The sequence below is a fragment of the Nipponia nippon genome, unplaced genomic scaffold, assembly GCF_047370975.1.
Source record: "Nipponia nippon isolate SJK-2023a ecotype South Korea unplaced genomic scaffold, ASM4737097v1 scaffold_5, whole genome shotgun sequence".
Lineage (NCBI taxonomy): Eukaryota > Metazoa > Chordata > Aves > Pelecaniformes > Threskiornithidae > Nipponia > Nipponia nippon.
In genome coordinates, this window is record NW_028262369.1 from 28,020,001 (window position 1) to 28,044,204 (window position 24,204).

At 36.3% G+C, this 24,204-nt stretch overlaps 1 protein-coding gene across 3 annotated transcripts in view; it reads left to right on the plus strand.

The window, feature by feature from the left end:
- The window catches only part of FAF1 (Fas associated factor 1), a 177,196-nt gene that overhangs the window by 100,429 nt on the left and 52,563 nt on the right, over positions 1-24,204 (plus strand). For all 3 annotated transcript variants that reach the window (XR_015698574.1, XR_015698573.1, XM_009461274.2), the window contains exons 9-12: positions 15,142-15,237; positions 16,924-17,050; positions 17,989-18,052; positions 18,994-19,075. Coding sequence is in view for 1 of the 3 variants with exons in the window: in XM_009461274.2 (XP_009459549.2) it covers positions 15,142-15,237; positions 16,924-17,050; positions 17,989-18,052; positions 18,994-19,075 (369 nt within the window). In the remaining 2 variants the exon portion in view is untranslated. The remainder of the gene's footprint in view (positions 1-15,141; positions 15,238-16,923; positions 17,051-17,988; positions 18,053-18,993; positions 19,076-24,204) is intronic.

The window sequence follows — 24,204 nt, forward strand, 5'->3', positions numbered from 1 at the left end:
GGTCAGTCACTAGCCATTACTGTCACTGGACATTACTAGCTAACTCTGCAGTAGCACCTTGTCTCCTTCTGCAGGTATGTAAGCTGCTTACCCTCTTAACTCCTCCTCTGTGCTTGATGCTCAGCTGGGCTTTCCTCCAAACCAGTTATACATTTTGCCATGTAGTAATAGCACCTTGTGTACATTAAGCTGTGTCCCAGATTTCATAGGAGAGTGCTTTAGATCACGTTTTTAGAGACCTACTCCTGAGATAACTCCCACTCAACAAGGTGGTTTGAAAATATGCTAAAAAATTGCCTTTGCTGATCAAATTACACTCAGCCAGAGTTTAACCTACAACTGTATCCTGTTAAAAAGTTGTCATTCTCTACACTTTTGGAGCTTCATCTTAGAGATCCCTTTGTACCTTCATCAAACACTGTATTGTCACAAAAACATCTCTGAATGACGATGTGTTTGGTGGAGCAGCCCTGCAGCCTGTTTTTGCTTGAGCAGGCAGAGTTCCTCTTTCAGGAATACTCACAAAGGGCATGGTTTGGCATAAGGTAGTAGGTGCTGAGGTTCTTGGAGTACTCAATGAAGAAAGAGAGAGATATTCTTCAGATTCAGTTAACAGGAGTGGTCTTATTTAGGTGCTCTAACTCACCTTCCAGAAACTAAAATATTCACTTCAGTGCCAAAATGTTATAGAAGGACTGCATTTACTTCATGCCCTGCTGAGAGAAGCTAGCAAGAGCTATTATCGAAGACTGCTTTTCTCCTCAGTCATTTAATAGTAGCAGCTTCTCTTTTATTCTGTGCTCTCGGAGAGCAGAATAGGAAGTGATAATCTCCTTGGAATACAGCAGACACCTGTTTGATAAGTGGTAATTGCATTATTCCTGGAGGATTATCACGGTGGTGCTTGTTTCTTTTGTAATGAAACTCCACTGTATAAGCAGAGCAGAGCTTCACTAGAAGATGTATGAAAATCCATTGCAACAGATTGAAGGTGTTTGGGACTCTGTGTAAACAGAGTTTCACTTTAAGTAAGTGTATGGTAAGTGGGCTTGCTGTGTAACAGCAGAAGAAAGCTATGTAAAATTACCACATTACTTTTGTTGTTTTATATGTTAGTGAGAATGTTTGCTGTTGCTAGAACTTCACTTGGGTTTTGTTCTAGTTGTGTGCAGAGCCTGATATAATAGTCTCAAATGCTTCCTTTAACAAAAGTGGTAATTAAATAATGTTAAATTAGTCCATAGATAACTTTTTAAATGCTTAGAATGGAGCTAATCTGGTCCTCTGTTAGGAATTTTGTGGTAAAGTTCAATAAACTATTGATAAAATGTGGAACCAAGAAAATGTTAGTTGATAAATCTATTTTAGACAGATAACTTCCTCTACCAAACAAGAGCAGAGCTCTGTTTTCAACAACAATCACTGGATTGAATTCCTTTTCTAAATGTAGTTACTGCCCAGTGGTCAGAACATAGACCTGAGCCAGATTTGTAGCTCTGCAGGCTTTCCCTATGACATTTAATAAAATGCTCTTCTTAAGCAACTCAGATATTCTCATTTCTAAGAGGAGGCCTGAGATTTAATGCTGAACTTTCATAAAAGTCAAAGAAAAGTAACTTCTGTTAGATGGCTAAGAAAATCCAGTCTAAAATGTTGGGAATGCTTCATGTTTGCCTCATTCTTAGAGGTCTCCGACTAGAAAGACCCTTTATGAATGCTTAATTTTTATTTAGTTATTTATGTTCTTAATCTTCTGCTTGTCACACTTGAAACCATTATATATCAAACAAGCACATTCCATATGTAGTCATAGTGAATGAATGAAATTAATGCATTTTTAATTGTAACTGCCCCAACCCAACAACTTACGATTTATGAATACTAAATTATGTTTAGTATTAATATGATTTATTATTTCTAGTTTTGAACCTTTTCCACTTAATTGAGGAGGATATGTACTCAGTGCTTTTAATTCTACTGATGTAAAGAGTTAAAGGCCTTTTCATGTATTCCAGGTAAAGGAAACAGAAATTAAGAGACAATCATCCTTTTCAGAAGCTCATTTTTAGAAGTCCAGCAACACTGCATTTTCAAAAGGCTAACACTGCAAAAATCCAATTCCTCAAAAAGTGATATCCAGGAAGAAGAGGCAGCATAAAAAGCTTATCAGTGTTTGAACCGTTTGTTGGAAGCAGTGTGGCTAGCACAACTGCTTGAACACTGCCAAGGAATTATATAGTGCTGGAAACATATCCAGGCACTCTTCTGTTTGCCATCCAAAGCATTGTACAATGCTGTGAAGTAAATGGCATCCCACCATAGACCAGAAACGTGCCAAGTATTTGGCTTATACTCTTTGTGAATGCAAAGCAGTTCCCAAGATGTATCTGTGAATATCTGTGGGCAATATGTGATCTGGATGAATCAAATTGGTTGTTGGTTTACACTGTTGCTTATTATTTCACGTAAAAGTGTTCCTTACCTTAAAAGTCTGTTTAACGGTTTTGTGTATCTTCCGAATAGCAAAAAATAGGTGATTTGTGATCAGACTTAGAACAAAGAATATTATTACACCATCTTCTGTGGCAATTACACAGTTACTTAAAGAAAATATCAGAAACCTAACAGATACCGTGTTTCAACACAGAAGCCAGGAAATGAAACAGGACAATGTTAGCACCTTGATTACTTTTCAGCCCTTATGCTGTGAAGAATTTTGAGGAAAGGAAATACAGGAAGACAGGTTAACTCTGCTTAGCGTATTTGCAGTTGTTATGAGTCTGAATCCACATTAAGTGCAGCTGAATTTTTCACGGTGCCATTAGAATATCGAAAGTAAGAGTAAGCAGTATCACAAAATACCATAACCAGACCGCAGAGCGTGTGGTGGTCCTCAGAGAACTGATGGATGCGTGGATGCTGGTGCTTTCCCACGTTTTCAGGTACTAGAGAGATTCTCGTCCTTTTTCCTATAGACCTTTTCTTTTGTTTACCTTGGTCCTCCTCTCATTTGGCAACATGAAATGGATGAATGCTTTGACTCCTGGTATTTGTTGTCACCCAAAGGCAATCTCTCTCTAGCTTGGGAAAGGTTTAGGAATCCCAGTTTATCTATGAATAACACTCTGTTAGTCTTTGTAGATCTTGTTTTGGTGAGAGAATGTTTATTTTCAGTTCCTGGGACGTTCAGGAACGTACAGTGAGTTATGACCCGTTCCCGGGCATATATGTTTTATAGATCAATTCACACAGGTGTACTTATTAATAAGTTCACTTAACCAATTTACATGCATAAGTTTTAAACACTAAGTAATTAGTGAAAGCCTTGCCGAGGAACTGGAAATTTGGGAAATGTGTCATTATTTGCATATCAGTATAAAGCAATTACTAAATTAAAAAGTGCACGTTGTGACAAACATGAAGCTCCTTTACTGTTGCTTTGTCAGTGCACATTAACATCAACTTGATGTGAAAGCCTGGCTTTCTCTGCGTGAACTAAAAATCCTAAGGCAGAAGTACACAATGAATCACCCAGAGTTTGGAGGCTAGCACGCTGAATTGCCTTGGGGTTCAGACCGAGGAAAGAAAAACCTGATGTAAAAGACCATTGAGAAAACGTATCAGTGGAAAGTAATTAACTCAAGATCCACAATTAGCCTCATGGTCTATACTTAACTGTGTTCCAGGTCTTTCAGCGTTTATTTAATTCTGTTACCCTGTGTTTCAAATAGCTGCAAATGGCTTGGCAGATTTTTCATCCTTTTTAATATTTACAGTTTTTGTCTAAGAAGAAGAATGAGCTCTGTAAGTGATCATGGGTATTCATTTCAGTCTCTGAAGTATATCTCTTAGTAGAATCTGTTGTACAAGGAAATATTATTTCCCTTTTGTTTCCTTTAAGTATATTTGTGGTTTGAAGCAACATTAATTACTACAATATCTTTCTGCTTTAATTCCTAACATGCCTAACTAGGCTTAATCAAAAGAGAAATAATCAAAACCAGGGATCATTTTCTCTTTCATTCAGCTAGCAAACGAGAGTGATAGATTCACAGTAATACGACTGGTGATTAACGGCAACCGTAGCAAAAATTGGCATGCATGTTCAACTGGCATACCAGAGCTGGGTGTTCCCAGAGGACTGGGCACAACTTTTTCTCAAGCTTGTACAGAAACTCTCGGTAGTGTTTTGTGAAGCTTGCTTTGTCGTGGTTGTCACTGTTGCTCCAGCATCCCTCATCTGGTGTCTGTCTTGAAAGACACACGTGGCCTGCTCACTGTGCCATGGACTCTTCTCCAGCCTCCCTCCTCCCACCCTGTGTGCTCTTTATCCATAAGTCGATTCCAGAGCATCTTCACCGTGCTGCTGCCTTCAGCATGTTGTGTAAAGATCTCCCAAGGTTGTGCCTTTATACTGCAGCAGAAGGAATAAGATACGTACGTTTAATATGCAGCCTTTTGGAATAAACTGCAGAAAAATTTTAGAGAATTAAGCAAAGCAATCTCTTAATCCTAATCTAAGGAATTTATTTATTTGTTTTGAATTTATTAATATTTAAGACACTTTTTTTCAGTTCAGATGTTTTTTGACTTTTGGGTTCTGTATTCTAAGTCTAGCATTCCTTTGTGATTTTAATCTTCATTATAGTTCAAAGATCTACCATGGGAACATCACTGAAATCCTTGGAATGAATTTCCTACAACCTGTGTTGACAGGTTTAAATTACGTACTCTGACACTGTTCTTGTGGCTGGATTAGAAACTTTTTTTCAAGTTAAACCTACGATAAGTAATTGTCACAGCGCGCTGGCACAATGCTAATTTGAAGTGACGTGTCCAAACTGGCCTCGGTAACATGAAGAACCCTAACAGGTGTGAGGGGTGGATCTTCCCATGGGCCCTGCTGAACTTCTAACAGGGGAAAAATAGTAGAAAAAGTGAAATGAACCTTGAATAAAGCTGTCAGCAGTAATTATCTCAACAACACTTTGTGAGGAGTTAAAATAAGCATTGCTGATTTATAACCTGAACACACTCCACCCTAGAGATTTTTTTTCATCCCGTTAGTGTTTAAAATGAAACGTTGAATACCTGTCAAGATTTTTTTTTTTTTTATATTGAAGATGCATAATGAAAATGAAGTTATTTTCCAGAGGAAGTTAATTTCAAGGGCTGTCAAATTTTTTAAACTCTTCTGTTCATTTTAATATTTGTACAATACTTCAGTAAAACAAACAAACCGAGAGCTTACTTGACTATTTTTCCCAGCTAATGCTATTTGATGTCAAAAGATGAAGTGGCTAATGTAGAATCCACGTTTTATTGTTGTTCAAGGAGGGATAAGAGTTTACGTGATAGTAGATGAGCTTTAGTTGGTTGATTTGTTTTTCTTTTTAAATTATGTACTAAACTTGAATAGCAATGTCTTGTTGACCAGTATAGACTGAAGAGCACGCTTCAGTTCTGTATAGTAAATCTCTCTGAGTCTCGTAATTAATTTCATATTACAAAAAACCCCCTTGTTTCAGTAAATTTCAAAAAAGTGTATTTGATAGACTTTTTTTTTTTTTTTTTTAATTGGAATGTACCTTCATTTTACAGTGGGATGCTTGGTCGTTGTTGCTGTAATAACACTTGTTTTATGTATACAATGTATTTCAGTATGGATAGAAGTAATTTTGCAGTCTGTTACTAATGAAAGAATACTTGCTAGCTTTGAGAAAAGAGCAAAACAAAAGATAAACGTTAATTCACAGAAAACCTTTAATCCCTTGAAGTTTTAAACATTACTTTTAAACGTGAACATGTGTGAATTCTTAAATCGTATATCACTTTGACTTTGTGAGATTATACACTGAAAAAAAGATTACTTAATGTATAATTTTACAGTGATGAGTGATGGGTTTGGCAGTGTTGAGCACCTATTTGTTCCCAAGGAATTCAGTGAGGGTTTGTCTGAGCACAACAAGCTGCCCACACATTGTTAATAATGCTTGGTTAAACACTGAGATCTAGAGCCATGGCAAGAACAACCTAATATGAATGATCTCTCATGTCATAAAATGATTTTTCTTGAAATGATGAGACTCTGAGTATCCTCAGAAATAGCATGAGCTGCTTGGGAGTCCACCACCTCCTTCCTGTATGGATTGGTTTCTATGTGTTTGGATCTCCAACCAGGAAAGAGCGTGGAGCCATCTGATATTCTCCGGAGAACTGCAAAAATTTACCAAAGAGCTCCCACACTCTTATTTCCCCTGCTTCAATATTCATATTCAAGGGCTGTGCTGGATGCATTTAGAAACCACTATTTTCTTCAACTGTTTGTATAATGGAAAACTTCCCATTCTTACATTTCAAGTGTGGAAGCAAAACTTCCTCTGCCATCATTCACGTGCTGTACCTCTCCTCCCTGCCTTTTACACTTTGATTTTTCCCATATGCCACATTAACTGCTATCTCCCTTTCACCACACAAATATTCCTTGCTTTATGTTTTGCTTGCTTCTTTAATCTCAGAAAGGATAGGTTACAAAAGAAAAATGGAAAATGGAAATGCTAGTGAGCTGGGAGCAGCAGTCTCAGCTGTGGAGCAGCCTGACCAGTCTTGCTCCAATGGTAAGCAGAATAACTTCTTTTCTAGGCGTTTCAAATAGATTGTTTTAGAATTTGTTCCTGTGTCTTTCTGGGGAGTAACGTTAGGTGGAACTGATCTGTAGTCCCCTAGATCACCCTGAGATTCTGACTTAAAGACCTGAGGTCTGAGGCATAGGTCTGTGCCTTCATCTAGCCCTGCCGAAAAAGTATTTCTCTCTAATTTCCCATTCTGCAGTTAGTCTGGTAATCTTTTTGAACAGGGAACTTAATTTGTCTAGTGAGGAGAGATAGATGACATCTTGGTAGGTTAGGAGAAATGAACTTGTTTGAATTCTTCTGAGATCTGCTCATGAAGAAGAAGGGATTAGCAATGATGAATATGCCTTGCAGACATCTAAACTGAAGTTTGTCTAGACTAAGCAGCGAGAGAATTTCTTGCCTATCGCAATGTTACCTACCTTGGCTGAATGGATAGAGAATGGACTGAACCTGGAGATATGGAAAGGCTCCTTTGCAGGAGCTGTGCTATTCAGCCAAGATGTAGAAAACTGATTAATTGTTTTGTCTTGTTTATTACCTTACTACCTTTGGTGCACTTGGGCTATAAAAGTGTTTGATCCCTAGTATGCCTAGTATCCAAACTCAGCTAGTAGTACCATATGCATATAGAGTATAATAGAAAAACTGGGACAGAAATGTTCCTTCTCAAACTTCATATAGTTGTCTTCAAAAAGGACCAGATTTTTTCCCTGGCTTCAAGAAAATGCATACATACAGACATGTGTGGTGTCATTGACATTTATCACACTCGGGGAATTAGCTTATGCTATAACAAAAAGTCAGATAACAGAATAGTAAGTTTAAGATGGAAACTGAAATGCTTGATAAAGCTCCTTCCTCACCCTTCTATCCTTACCCCTTCTCTTACCTGATCAGGGGAAAAAGGCATCATAGTAATTACTTCAACAAGAAAAAGGATCAAATTATATGGAAGTGAAATTTTCACAGTGGAGACACCTGCCAGTCATTGCATATTTTGCTACAGGCACCTCTGTCTTAGGTTATTTTGAATAATTGAGCATGGCGTGTTATGAAATGTACTCGGTCATGTTTGTTTCTTTATACATTAGCCATGTATCAGTGAGTAAACCAGTAAATGAAGCTAAGCAACTCACATTTTGAGCACAGTGAAAGGGCTGTCACAGGGAATATTTGAACCAGGATTAGGTTTCAGTCTGTAGGCAGCAGTGCGTTCATTTCTGAATAAGAATTTCTTGTGCGATATATGTATATTATAAATCTGCACATATGTACTACAGCCTGATACACAACCTCTAGAAAGAGCTCTTGTTCAGCTGATGACCTCCTGATTTATAAATATTATTTTGGGATATCAGTTCCATGTTTGTTAACATATTTGTTTCTAACATGAAACTGCAACTAGCTAATACTGACAAGCTAGCTATGGCCAAAGTACAAAATAGTGGCCACAAACGTCTGTTAGATTTCAGAGTTGGTATGTACCGCAGTAATAATTTTCAAGGGTGGTTAGAAGTTTGTAGCTGTGGTAGAATTCACCTTGTTAAAACAGCTCTGATTCAAAGACTATTCAAGCTTAGCATGAACTTCTATTCTTAATTAGTTAAATAACTTCTTACTCACAGTGACTTTACAACACTTTTAATAATACTCTGAATGTTGCTCACATACTGCTATTGTTTCGAGAGCAAAAGAAAAGTTTTTGTGTTTCAAGATGTTTGTATAATGTCTATAAAAATTTGACTTCATGGGTTAAGTAATAATATTTTTGGCATATTTTTCTGGAGATAATCTCCTCTTTAGCAGTGCACTGGTTGTACAATGATAACAGTGAAGGCATAAAACATTCTCAAACTGATACTGAGATAACGGAGAGCTACTGCAGTTACTGACTTGTGGAGATTGTTTATCCAGCTACAACTCCATATTACAATGCGTGCTAACAGCAGATTTATCTGCAGCACAAACAGATACTCTGCAGGCTTGATTTTTGCTCTTGCTCAACAAGGGGAAAACAAGCATTGCCAGTTTTCACCAGAATTAGTATCAATACCCAGAACATTAAGTGTAAATCTGGAATTGATTGGATGTGATGCTCTAAAGGTATTGCATTACAGAGGGACAGATGGGAAAGGCACTGCACTGGGTGGAGTGCCTTGTTGTCTTGGGCTAATTATGAGAGCTACAGCAAACAGAAACTAGAGATGCTAGCCTGAAAGGTTTAGGATTAGGTAATCTGAATGTTCCTTAACTGCTTTTGATTATAAAAAGAAAAGGCTACATTATGCAATTTGTATGCTAAACCTGCCCACCCCCACATTTGAATATATGCCAGTTTTAATTCTACCTGTTCAACATTATAGAGTCTGAAAGGGTGCATTAGAAGGCATGTCCCTTCTGGGCAATTACACATGGAGTGACATCTTTGGAAAGGTTTCTTTCTGTGGCTTCTTCCACCCAGCTGTGCTCACTAGCACAGCTGGAAAACTGGAACTATAATTTTACCTAACTATTTTTCAGGATGCTAGAACTGGAGGGCAGGTTATTAAGACTTCCTTTTGCCTAATATACTACAAGCTGACCTTGCGTAGGACTGGGAATTAATCTGCTTTTTATGGGAGATTTATGAAGGAGAGTCAAGTATCAGAAAACATGCTCTTTTTTGTACACTAGAATTTTGTTTGCTTACCTTATCTCTGAGTATTAAAGGCAGAAAACACGGATTATTTTTCTTTACCTCAGGAGGAAATCATGCTATGAGAATTCCCTGATGTAGTTTTCTATTGAAGCAGGTTATATACCGCCAAACATAATTCTGCATTAGAAGTACGGCTAATTGAATAATTTGACTGGTTCATAGCAGTCAAGTAATACAGAAATTACATTTCTTTTTATGGGCTTTTTACTTAATATTAAAAATCCAGCAGGTGTGTCCACTGCAAGGTTTTCGTTCTGGTTTAGGTTTGCCATTGTCAGTTAATGCCTGTTGCTTCACTTGCTGTGCATGAGCAAGTGAAATCTAGCATTATTGATAGACTTCTCTCTTTTGCATATGGATCAAATGTTCTGTGAATTTTTTTCTGATGCTTTGTAAGGTTTATAGTTTGACCTTTGAATTTCTGAGAGCAAGTGATCAAGAATCTCTAGTTTATGTCCAAAAAATTATATTAGAAAAGAAAATATTTTGCCATGGAAAAATACCACTCCAGTGAGTTGGAAAGGATTCTTCATTTGAGTAGCTCAAACAATAAAGATAGTTACCCTGTTACCGTGACTGAAATTGTTTCTCATTTTAAGTGGTCTTTTAAACAGTCAAAAGCTGTTTTTTAAAATTGATAGCTACCAGGTGATACAGCTGAAGGGCTACATTTAATAACTTGCCCTGGTTAACAGGAACAGTGGTAAGTACCTGTATGTTTAGATAGATGCATTAAAGTACATTAAAGCAAACCAAACAAGCAGAACTCCCACACACTTCAAATACTCAAAACTCTCACTATTCTTGTAAGCAAATACTTAACAAAGAGCACAAAATAAATCAATATTTCTACTTTCCTTAAACATTATCGCTTATGTTTGCTTGTTTTCAATGGTTCTTGTTAAAAGAGCTACATCCTTTTAGAGAAAAGGGATCCCTTGATGACAAGTAGCCTGTGAACAGTACAACCTTTCAACTCATGCCAAAGCAGGTCCATTACATATCTGTGTCTCTCATCTCCTGCAAGGTGACATGTTTTGCAGGCTTGCCTTGCCTGCTGCACCTGTGAAACTCTGGAGTTCCTGGGGAGGTTTCCTGCTGTTGATGACTGTGGTAGGGTGTTTGATTTGCTCCAGAGCTACCTGATATGGAAGCTGTTCTACTAAAGATCACTGACTCAATTGGCAATTTGGCAGGTCAGTCTCCATCTCATCCTTCTGGAAAGGCCATGCTTTGCAACGATAAGCACTGAGAAGATAATAATAGGCCTAATGGATAAGTCTGTAAATTATGTGCTTCAAGGGCCTGCCTGTTTTCCTACCATAATTTATTTTCTAATTTATGTTCTGACTTAAATACAGGCAGCTTAGTGGCAAGAATAGTTGTTTTAGTGTTTTATTCAGATTACTGGATTGCTAGAGACTTGTGTCTGTATTTACATGGAGTGGAGTGAACATTTCCAAAATGACTGTGATAGTTGAGGATGAGGAAGAAGGTCCAGTTCTTTACAGGTTATTGCTTTAAGCTGGCCACTTTGGATGTCCAGCTCTATTCTATAAGGTATTAGAAAGCTCTTAGAGCTTGCCTTCATACTTTCCTCATTAGACACGGTTGCCATTAGAAGCTCTTTTGAAGTGCTGTTTTTTTTCCATCAGTGTGTGGCTGAATATGAGGAACACCAATTTGTCATATCCAATTACTACTTTCCTGATGCAGTACACTGAGCTTATAATTTTTGTATCAACATTTCTCAGTGGAGAAAGTTCTGCAGCTGCAGTTCTCTGGTGGTTATCATTCCTTCATGTTCCTAGTACTGTTTATCTTTCTTAGATCTTCAGTGTCTTGATTAAATATCTCTGGACTGGTACAAGAGATGAGTTTTCTCCTTCCTTTGTAATTTCAGAAGTCTGCAAGAGTGGGAATTAAGTTGTGCCAACAAACTCTTTCTAGAAGATTGCAACCTTGTGAGATTATGGACTCATAATTTTTCCTATTATTCGGAACGTGCAACGGCAGCACTCTGGAGCTACATGCTCTCAATTATTTCTTTTGGTGCTGCAGACATATTTGTATCATGAAATATTTGAAAAAAGAATCTTTTTAGATTGTTTTAAAGGATATTTCTAGAAGCTTCTACATAAAAATGATATTTTCTAATAGGAAGAATAATCTATTGTTTAAAGTACCTGGTCTCACTCTGGATTTGGCAAATAGTTCTAGGTTGATCTGGAAAGTTCGTGGCAAAGAATCCTGCATGTTCAGATCAGAAAAGATGTTGCTTAACTTTATCCCCCAATTATTAATGCTGGCAACTGAAATACTAATCATCTTACACCAAACATTTACAACTAAATTCAGTGTCTTAGTGTTGGAAAGTACAAGTGAGCATTAGACTCTTTTTTTTTCTCCCTAAACTGTAAGGTTTGGTAGTGGTCTTTCTTTTACTAGCTAAAATATATTTCAAGTATCCTTTGTACACTTTTAGTCCATGTCATACCATTACGTTTTTGCGTACCAGTAGCAATCCGTTCAATATCTCTGCTGTCTCCTAAAAGGACACTCCTGCTGTCACTCTTCCTGGGATCTTTCAAGACTTCAATTTTATTGTCCTTCTCCTTAAAAACCTATAGGAAGCCAAATAGGAGACGACTTTCAGGAGCAGTCTATACACAGTGTCGTACAAGAGATCTGGCTTTTCAGTAATCATCTTAAGTTACTTTTTGCAAGTAATTTTGCCTATTTCTGATTCCTTTTCATTTTCCACCTCATGTACCTTTCAGCTGTGAGACCTTTTGAGCAGGGGTTTGCACGTGTGTACATTTACTACCTAGAAAAATGGACTAACCTTATTTATTTTTGCTTTAATGTATTATTTATTTCATAATCTATATCTAGCTCATTATTGGTGACAAGAGTCCTGCACATGCTTCTTTCAACGTCTCTTCTTGTGCACGTGAAAGCCATCCGATTCAAGTGATAGTACTCGCATAACGGTGATTTTCATGCAGAAGAAAAAATATTCTGAAAACTTAGTAACTTTTGAGTGTTTACCCAGTCAGATGGGTTCATAAGTTGAGAATATGGGTGACCAGGTACTCAAGCTACAAACCAGCATTTTCCATTTTGGAGTTGGTAAAAAGATTTCGTCCATTCCCATGGGAAGATGGCTGCAACACAGCGATTCGTATATCTAATGTACTGTAACCCTGTTTGGAAGTAGGCAGATGCAATATTTAGAAAGAAAAAACTCTCCAAGAGCAGCCTGACATCTAAACAATTCTTACCACTGAGACGCTTCAGCGGATGCTCCCATCAGTAAATGGGCCTGCATTCAAAATATTCATAAAAGTTGAGGTTTGCTATCCATGGCACTGGACTGAGCTGCCTGGAAAGTAATCTTTTGCTTAGTGTTGATGTTTTTATGGTTTCCAAAATACAGATTAAACATTCTGGTGCAAGAGTCTCTCTTGAGAATGAAGATAACTTAATTCTAGAGAAATGTTCATCCTGCTGGATTATTTTGGCATGAAAGGCAGAGCTTCTATTTGTCCTAGCCTTTCTTTTGCAAAAAACGTCTCAAAAAAAAAGCCAAAGAGGAGGGCGATTTCTCACACAAATGCGCACAAAAACCCAACATTCCAGCAACTGTCTGGGGAGTAGGGTGAAATGTGCTCTGATGTTGAACCCCTTCTGCTGTTAGCTCATTTTTGAGAGATGCTTTGACACTATAATATAGGGTTGCAAATTGGAATTGCAACACCCTGCAATTGGGCCAAGTGACAAAGCAGCGCAATAACTGCTTGCTTGATCTTACCACTCTTTCTTTAATGTGTATGTAAAAGACATCAGGAGCCTTTCCAGGCATCTGTCGGGGTATTTGATGCTGTTAGATAGGGAACTTCAGTCTGTGTGTGGTTAGTGTGCGCGTGTGTAAGTTTTACCAGTATTTTATATAGTGTGGTAACTAAAGGGCAAAGTTTTAGGTTTTATAACAGTTGAGTTTTATTATTAAAATCTCATAAAAATACTAATTAAACTGGTGGATTATTACAGACAATACAGTTCTTACACTCTTGTCACAGCAGTTTCATAGGTAATTGGTCTTGACCTGTATGTCATCCTTAATATTTCATTTGCTCCAGAGTATTATTACTCACTTCCTTTAAGATGATAGCTAGGCTTTTTATGCAGCTAAACTTCTGTTTAACCTTGCTATGAGAATGTGACAGTAGGCTAGTTCAGACAGGTTAACATTCATTTGGTAACCAGTCTGCTTAATCAGCCTGCTTCAACCTGCAGCAAATTAAATCTTTGTGAGTTCTAGCAGACAAGTGATAAAGTCATTCTGAATTATGTATAAAAATAAATGGGGTATTTCCAGTGCTCATGGCAGTAAATGAAATTTAAGGCTTATGATTTGTTCTTGGGTTTTTGTTAAGGATGATTGAAATTTATTTTACCTTAATGTTTTTACAGTCTAATTAGGAGGATGCTGTATTTCTGAAACATATAATTGTCTCATTCTGTGCCCTGCAAAAATTGTAATCATTTTTATAGGATCTAGAAAATCTTCTCTCTTCTCTGTGTTTCTTCTGAAGGAACTATTAGAAACAATATTTTAAACATACAGCCAGAACTATCTTTCTCAATGTCACTAAGAATTGTACAGCATCAAATATTTTGTCATTGCCAAAATGAATTGGCTATCTTTATTTAAGAGCTATTCACATTGTAAATTTAGCCCATGTGGTATCAAGATAGGGCTTAGGTGCTTCTGAAGATTCTACTTGTGGTCATCAACCTCACTTGACCAGGACTGATGCGCTTTCCAGAAGAGGGCAGTAGGCCGGGTGTATGCTTATGCGGTATAGAGAAGTGTGTGAAGGGTGCTTGAAACGCAAGGATGGCACAGACAGTTCTGATCATAGAAGAGTGGACAATTCTCATTTTTAGTCGTATCGATTACTATGTTTTTAAATGCAATGTAGGCTCAGATCTTCAAATATTATTGTTGTGTGTTTGCAGGCATCTAATAATTTTGTCTTTCAAATGACGCTAGCTTTTTTCCATTTGCTGTCCTGTTAGTTTTAAAAAGTTGAGATTTAGGAATACAGCAACAGGCAAAAGTGCTGTTCCTGTTGGCACTGGTTAATGAACATCTATCCTGTCTTTGCTGACTGCAATTTCACCAGCATTGCTGGGTTTGTGTATGTCCTCGTTCATGTGAGAAACATGGCGTGTGCTTTTGACATTAATAATGACCAAGATGGAGATGAAATGTGTTTTTAAAGTAGCCACTGTGATTGTGTCATTTACAATGTCTGGCGATAAACTGTTCTTTCAAGATAATTAATTTTTTTTTCAAGATGACCTAACTGTTTTTAGTTAGTTGTATCAGTACCTATCATCTTCACTTTAACATTTGCTTATTGAGTAGGAAGGAAAAATTTACGTTTACTTCATCAAGGGATACCACCGTAAAAGTTATCATGTACAAATAATGGTTTAGACTTCAGTACCGATTTAGGAGATAATAGCAATTCAAGGCAGTTTTGAGTTTGCAATTCCATTTAGTTTGTTTTGATACTCTCTGCATACATACCTGTAAAACTCCATTGTTGTTTCTTTGAATATTTTTACATAAGGAATCATTTTAGTTTTCCAGACTTCTTTCTTTATGTTTGTATAATTAATTTGGTCTTCTGCAATGCAGTCTTCAATTTGAATCTCAAAGCACCCTTAAAAAAAACAAAACCATCCCTCAATTGAGATTATGGCTTTAATAAATGATCATTGCTTTGTTTGTAGATGACTCTAGCTGTATCGGGACTGACTTTTCCTTGCCATCGACTTACAGTTGGAAGAAGATCTTCACCCATACAAACGAGGGAACAGTCAGAGGAGGTAAGAACATCTTTAACAAGTATACTCTAGGAAGAAGCAGGGAAAGCTCATTTTGCCATGGTCACAGTCCCTTCTATCGTCAAATACGTCAGTAGAATTGCATCTTAAAAGAATCAGTTTACAATTCCTGTTACATGTGATTGTGACAAAGTAAGGAACTGGGTAAATGAGTCATTGAAGAAAAAGAGGAAAAACAATGTAAGCAAGCCACAAGTTACTAAGCATTGAAAAATACTCCAAATTAAACAGAAGGCTGAAACATATATTTTTAGGATTAGCAGAAAGAGATGTTTGGAGATGGTATAAACTCTCATTTTGTTGTTTCTAACTATTAATAGTTTGGGTTAAAATTTCCAATGCCTTTGTCCTTCCTCAAAATTAATTTAATATAAGCAGTTTCCCATTTTCCACAAACTTTTCTTACCATTTTATGTAGAGAACTTTAGCACATAAGGTTTATCTTGGTGCACAAAAAGGATATGTTTCAATCTGTTCAGTTCAGTCGATTTGGCAAGATGTAGCCATGAGGTATGGTCAGGATGCAAGCCTGGATATATGCTGTTGGATAGTTGTTAAAAATTAGAGGATGGTGAAACAATGCTGTTCTAGCTATACCTGAACCACTTAGCAGGTTACATAGATGGTTATTGTTTTCTCTTGGGATCTGCCAGCATAACTGTATCATTGCTTCTTTACTTCATTCTTTCAGAATTATCTGAGTTTGTCCACCTCGTAGAATTTTCTTGTGGACTCGTTCATTCAAAAAATGGTCTTTATTTGAAGTTCTTAATGTGTAGCTGTTGTAGAGAGAGATCCATCATGCCTGGAGCTCTTTGCTCCTCTTGTGGTCACTTCCATGCTACAGATGAAATCTCACGTTCCATAATATGCTTTGTTGCACCTTGAGGGATTCATGTAAATTTTCTGTAGTGTGCTACCACTGTAACTCCTAGGTCAAGTGGAGCTGGAATAGTTGTTCATGAAAAGAAGTCATTGAATAGTTCAAAACAAGGTTTTCTGAGCTATTTTATGTTTCAGAGGACATGAAATCCAAAAGATCTGACTATTGGGAGTTGGAGGCACAGATAGGACCTTAGCTTCTTGCACAAAAATGTTGATTTTTCTCCTTTATATTGGTATGCCAAATAAATCAGCCTGTCATTCAACATGCAGTAGTCTGGTGTGCCATGTTAGGACTACGGGTGCTAAATTTGCAAGTCGGAGACTGCAATGCAATAGATAGGTACCTTCCCAAGGACTGTCCCCCACCATGCAAGTATTGCTAAAGTAGATTGTATCTGGATGTCTAAAACTATTGATAGATTGTGTGGCTTTTCTCACTCTTTCTTATGCAGTTAAACTAGCTGTAGTACCGTTAAATGGAAAATAGCATTAACTTTGGAAAAAATTCACTCAACTATGTGTATACAGAGACAGTTCCTTCGTTATGTAATAATGCGTTTTGTCACATAATACTGCTCTGTCAACCAGACTTCTGTTAAAAATTAGGTCTTATTTATAAAAAGCAGTCTGATAATGCTGTATAAAATAGTAAAATAAAATGTAGTATATCAAGTGTTTTTATAGAAATAAGTATTTTATACTATGTATTTATTTCGTATTTCACTGAAGATGATGTCTGTAATGGAGGCTTATGGTGGATTTTGGTTTTTGTTTTTTATATAGCAATGCACTGATGTTCATATGGTTAGTGACAGTGATGGAGATGACTTTGAAGATGCTACAGAGTTTGGAGTTGATGATGGAGAAATGTTTGGAGTAGCATCGTCTGCCTTGAGGAAATCGCCAATGAGTAAGAGTTGCCAGTTAATTTACAATTAACTTGTGATTGTACGGCAGGAGTGAAGGGAGAGAGGTATGATGGGTCTGCATAATAAGAAACAGGAGAGTATCTTTTGATAGGAATGTTAGAATTGTTTGTGTGTCGCGTCTGACAGATGTATCAAATGAAAATACTGCAAACATAATTGGCAACTATGAAAGCATCTCCCCATGGAGGAAGTTTTTTAACCTGATGTTTTTAGCTTATAGTTGAAGAACTATAGTTAAACTCAGAGAAATTATGATCTCTAACCAAATGTTTCTGTAGATAACTAGATTTCTGCTTCCCTGTTTTGAAAATTCTGCAGGTTTTAGCTTCAGCATCTTGTGGTGATTAATATTTTTGGTCGTTTACGTTAAACAAGTTTTTCAGTGATTATTTGCCCTTGAATTATGAAAAGGATTGAACAGGAGCAGTCAGTTACCTCCTATATGCAATTCTGTATATTCTTTACTTTTGGTTTGCGTATTACCTTGGAAGTTTTTTGACAGCAACTTTATGTTAAAAAGTTTTCTGTATTATTACACATTATATAGGAAGTTTAAAAAAAAAAAAAAGAAAGGAAAAGTATCTAGCAATATAGTGGGTCAAGGCTTTCAAGTCAGTCCTTTAATGTTGATGTATTAAAGTAAGTCCAGAGTGTTAACTCTGAACAAGTGATATATCACATTACACTGGACCTGAGGATTTTACTGTTTGGAAATCCTGAATATATTCATGAGAGCCTCTGGAAATTTCATGTCTTTCCAAAGGTTCATAGTTGATAGTCTTTCATGAAATTTATGTGGTTTCTTGGTAACCACTTCAGTAAGCTGTCAACATAAAAAATCCATGAAGCAAAGTGAGTTCGCGTATTAAAATCTATTTCCATAAGGTTGCATTTAATTTGTATTTTTCATTTTTTTAAGTGCCAGAAAATGCTGAAAATGAAGGAGATGCCTTATTACAATTTACAGCTGAATTTTCTTCAAGGTAAGCCTAGCCTATTAACTGTGCAATTCTTGTTACAAACTAAGTAAAATTTAGTAAATAATGAAAATAAAAATAAACCAAATGTACATATTTTCTTGTGGGATCATACCGTATTTAGGCATCCTAATCTAATTTATTTTAAGATTAACTCTGTTAGAACTGTTTCTGAAATAAAATATTTCTCAGTCCAAGTTAGAGTGACAGATTCTTGCCTTATTTAATTTGCCACTAATTAATATAATTACTTAATTACGTAAAGGTCCAGAAGGATGATAAAGACTCTGATTATGTATAGTAATTTTAATATGATGTAGAGGAACAGAAAAGCTGAAGCTGATTAATATTAAAAAATAGAGAGTTGCAATAAGAGTTTTCACAATAATGAAGTGGTTGGATAAATCTCTGCTTTTAAAAAATATAGAAATGCTGGGGTTTTTTAACTTTCTACCACCAAATTATACATTGTAAAACGGTTGCCATGTCTCATCAAATAGGTAGAAGCTGCAAACTAATATACTGCAAAGTAATGCAAAGTTTATATGACTTCTGTTTTCACTCCTCTATGATGAAATGTTCATTTATATATATGAGATGCATTAATGTGTAATACAAGAATAGCCTTCAATTAACCTTTAAGAATATAATAAAGAGAGGAAATAAGTAATGATTGAAAAATTATATAGCACTTAAGGTGTCTATGTATGTTAACAGAAAGCTTTTTACGATAAAATTTGTAAGGTAGTAGTTAGTTACTTTGAGCTTTTGAATGCTGTGGGACAGATGTCTTTTAAAGGACAAAAGGGAAATATTTAGAAGCGTAGTACTTCATCTTTCTAAAAGTTTAGCCAATGCATTATATTTACAGAATATATGAAGAGGTAGAATATTGAAATTACTTATTTTCATAATTTTTTATTAATTGGAAATTTTATCTCCAATAGATACGGTGACTGCCATCCTGTTTATTTTATTGGATCATTAGAGGCTGCTTTTCAAGAAGCCTTCTATGGGAAAGCTAGAGATGTAAGTGTGTATTAAAATTACTTTATTTAACATGAGGGGGAAATTAAAATAACTGTAAATGTTTCATCTTTATTTTAAAAAAGATAAACTACATTTTGGAGTTATCTTGATTTTACTGTTTGAAGAGTTATACTCATTTAGCTGACTGGCTAAAATACTTAACCTTGGTTGTTGTTGAAATTACAGTGAATAACTCGAATAACTCATGCTTTCTAATTATTCAGGCTGTATTTTTATTGGAGTCCTTTAGTCATCAGAGCTACTCTTTTTTTTTTTTTTTTTTGCGTCTCCCTTTTCTTCCTGAAATAATGGTGTCCGAGCACCACATAACACTGGCTGTGAGTCTGATGGTTGACAAGTTCAATGTTGCATGTTGGTAACTCCTTTGAAGGATGGCTAATGAAATTGTAAATTTAAATTGAAAGGTCTCTGAAATACAGTGCGCTTTTTTTTCCTTTGTACAGCCTTTATCTGCCAAGTAAATTCCAGTACTAAGGTTTGGTTATTTAGTTTTTCTGTACATCCAGCCAGACATCTCAAGTTTCTGTTATTCCATGCACGGTTTTAAAATCAGTATTTTAATAAAATTAGAATGGGGATAGTTTATTTAAGTTTTGGTGACTTGAATTCACTAAGGAGAAACCCAAACCCCTGCATAATTAAGCATAGATAAAGCTGAAACACAAACAAGAAAATCATGCTGTTTAAATTTACTTTTTGTTGTCTTGATAGATATTTAATTTTAAAATGAAGAATGTTTTGGCTCCCTGTAGTTATTCATATTGGAAGGAACAGCTCTGTTATGTCAGAGGCTGTTATGATAAGTGTGCAGTGTTATGAATCTACACTGTATAGCTTAAGTTAACACATAATTAACATGTGTGCACAGTCTAAGTCTAGTGAATATTTTCATGTCTTTGTGCAGATTTCAGAGCATAAATGGATACATAATAATTCAGTGGCAAAGTATTACTTTATAATAACTGTTAAAGTGGACCTTAATGCATGTTTAAAAGAAATCATATTAATTCAACAAGAAAAGTGTTTGAGTTAGGAAGTTCACTTTGTGTCATTTCATCAGAAACAGTTGACAGTGTATCAGTATAATAATGGATGAGACCCCATTAGGAGCTTTCATAAATATTTTTTGTATCTATAAATCTGATATTAATGCAGTGCGGTTACTTAGTTTTTTAATACTCAAAGTACTTCTTATACTACTTACATAGCACATCTGAAATTCATGTCGCCTTACATTTCTGATATTTTGCAATGTATTCAGCCCAGATCCTCATCAGGATAAAGTTATATATTTAGGAAAGTATTATTTTTGTGGCTTTTTTCTTTATTTTATTTCCAAATATTGCCTTAATTTTTGAAAGCTCTCTCCCACAACTACCCTGTGGAATGACATTATTTTTATTGTAATATTCTAACTTTAAACAAAGGTATGAGAATGTATAAATACCATTTATTTTTACTGCTTTTTTCCTGTTACAAACAAGTTTTTTCAGTACTGCCTCCTGGAATTCATAATTGAGGAAAGGGTTACGTTATTTTATATTTTTATAATTGCATTTCATAAAATAATTCCACATGTATATCAGTATTAAAAAAAAAAAGCTTAGGAGAAATTGCAACCTGTATGTATTGCCTTCTAATTTATACTATGGAGGGCACTTAATTTTACCAGGGCAACAGATGAGCTTCAGGCACCAGCATTCTTCACTTGAAGTGAGAAATTGAGTTCCAAGAGTAAATAAAAACAAGATTGAAGGTTTAAATCCTCTGCTAGGCTTTTTGAACTTATATACTCATTAAATGTTTATTGGAGTGGTGGGATTACGAAGGATTTGGGTAGCTTCATCAACTGGTATATACTTAATCACTAAGTAAAACACTACATTTGATAGAGTGTTTCTCACGATGCCACACTCAATCCATCTTAATGAAAACCGCTTCAAACTGATTTAATTTGAGAGCACTTGGCAGCTTGAGTGCTCAGAGATCTTAGCCTTTTCTTGACAAATTCTCAACGCTGTCCAGAGCAGAAGGTGCACTCTACAGTTGAGGTCTAGTGAGACAGCCATCAGCTATGTTTTTAATCCATATTGTGGATACTTTTTCCTTCCAAAAAATCCCATTATCTATGAACTTGAAGCCTTTTTGCAGAAATATTTTAATTTGGGTTATTTTAAGAAAATTAACTTATGTAAGAACATGTGTTTTAAGCACAGATTATGGGTTAAAATTCTTCTTAAGAAAATAGATGTTGTTCTGTTAAATCTTAATGTCTTGTCTTTTCATGTGTTGGAAAGGATGGTAATTCATAGTTGTTTAAGAAAATGTTACTTGAAAAAGAAATGCCTTGTAAAAAAAGTTTAGGTGTTTGTCTGTTACCTATGTTTTGTTTAGCTTTTATTATCGTAGCTTTCATTTCAAGTCTGTAGATAGTGTTGTCATTTAACCCCAGCCGGCAGCTAAGCACCACACAGCCACTCGCTCACTCCCCACCCCGGTGGGATGAGGGAGAGAATCGGAAAAGTAGAAGTGAGAAAACTTGTGGGTTGAGATAAAGACAGTTTAATAGGTAAAGCAAAAGCCGCGCACACAAGCAAAGCACAACAAGGAATTCATTCACTCCTTCCCATCGGCAGGCAGGTGTTCAGCCATCTCCAGGAAAGCAGGGCTCCATCACGCCTAATGGTTACTTGGGAAGACAAATGCCATCACTCAGAACATCCCCGCCTTCCTCCTCCTTCCCCCAGCTTTTTATTGCTGAGCGTGATGTCACATGGTGTGGGGTACCCCTTTGGTCAGTTGGGGTCAGCTGTCCCAGCCGTGTCCCCTGCCAGCTTTTTGTGCACCCCCAGCCTCCTCGCTGGTGTGGTGCTGTGAGAGGCAGAAAAGACTTTGACTCTGTGTCAGCACTGCTCAGCAGTAACGAAAACATCCCTGTGCTATCAACACTGTTTTCAGCACAAATCCGAAACATAGCCCCATACGAGCCAATATGGAAAAAATTAACTCTATCCCAGTCAAAACCAGCACAGATAGTTAAGATTAACATACACGATGGGTATCTTTTTTCCTTTAGAGCAACTGCTACCATGATAGTGCCAGTTTTGGGTAGGAGAGATGGAATGAGGTCAAATGTAGCTCTACTTTAAAACCTGTACATCTCTTTAGCACAAAAATACAATAGCCAAGATACAGAGCTTTGCCTTTAACAGCCGGTGTCCTTGGTAATGAAATCCCAAGTTACCTCCTGCAGCCTGATAGTTAAGGGCATTGTTCATTTCCAAGTCTTATTGTATATATAACACAGGAAAATATTTTCTTTTTTTTTTTTTTAATGGGGTCAGGAAAAGAAAGAGAGACAAAGGTTTATTAAATTAACAAATAAGTTGTTCTTTCGTGAAAGTCTTCCTCTACTTATTGTGCCAATTGGAAAGAAGCATTTCTCCGTTACATTAGTTTATGAAGAACAAGCTTACTCTTGCTCGAGTAGCTGCACTACCATAGAAATAGCTAGACCTGATGCCATGGAAGAAATCTTATAATGGGCAGTTTTAAACAAGATGTTTGGGGGATGTTTCTTTGCAACTGAAAGCAGTTTTTGGGCACCTTGTGTTCTGAAACATCAAGGAGGTTATCCTAACTTAGGGTGGTATTGTTATTAATACAGGATCTTAATTGCTATATTGAATCTCACTGAGCTATTTTCTTGAATAATACTAAAGTATTTTCTTTTATTGGAGCTTGTTTGCCTTTTCATTTTTATAGGTTGTTGCTACTTTTTTATTATGAGAAAGAATAAAGACATCTGCTTTACCTTTTCAGGAGCTCTTATCATTATATACCTCTGTCAGATCACCTCCTGCTCCTCTCTCAACCTTTCTGTCCACTGACTTTTAATAAATATGTGAAACATCTCTCTTAGCACAGATTGGTATTGTCATCTCAATATATATTCCTGCATACTGAAAATGAACCATGTTTTTGTTCTCCTTGAATTCTTTCTTTTAGGTTCAATTTAGTGGCAGCACCATCCCTCTCACATATGGGTACTTTATTTCCTGAATACCTAGAAGAAAATATGCTCCTTCCATGATTTGGCATGTTCAAATAAAAGCTTTTTTTTTTTTATTCCTGGTGGTAGCAGAATATTCCTTCATACAGGGCTTTCTGTAGTATCATTTTTATCTATGTAACTCAGAAAACTGTCCCTTGTTATTATTTCTGCTAATTAAGTTCATGCTGAACTTAATACGCAAGAAAGATTCACAGAGATAATTATTCTGATTTCTGTTAGAGCACATTATAGAAACAGCATTGACTACTACTCTTGTCTCAGGAGAGAAATTTAAAGTCTGTCTTTTAGATGCTACCTTGAGTAGAGAAGAGAGGTTGTTCTGAATCCCAGTTGCAGGACAGCTTTTTGGTTTAGTCTTCGTCATCTTTTTTTCTCCCATTTATTCCCTAAATACAACGGAGTGATGTCAAGGAGTACAGCTTCACCACCACCTTTTACTTTGACTCCAGGCACTTTTCAAATCAAGTCAAATTGCTAGTCCTATATTTTATAAGGGGCTTGATCATATTGTGTATCCTAGGTGTGCTTTGAAAATGCATCTGTAGTTCAGCTCCCTGAGCGTCCTAGATGGAGAAATTACTACTTCACAGATTGCGATTAAACATAAATAATCTGAACACTAATCTACATGGTCTGGATGAAACTGTAGAGGAGAGGTATAGAAGTATAACTTGAGGTTCCTGGGAAGAGTAAAGCAGCTACACTATGGTAGATGTCAGTACATAAATTCCAGTTAAGTCCCGTGTTAGTCACCTACATTTTCTTTCCAGTCTTGCCTGATATGTCTGTGTTAGCATTTCTGCCCTTTCATTCTCAAATTAATTCTGAACTTGTGGATAATTATTGTTTAGAAATTTTTGTTCTAACATACCAGCTTAGTAGTCTCGCTGTGTTCCTATACACCCTTTATTCTGCTTCATCTTTCATATCTGAAAGATTAGTCCTGGGTATGCGTCTCTCTTCAGCATTCTCTGTACTTTGTATTAAATAATGAAAGTTTATTGAAATTGTTTGCCACACTCCTCCTCTTTCA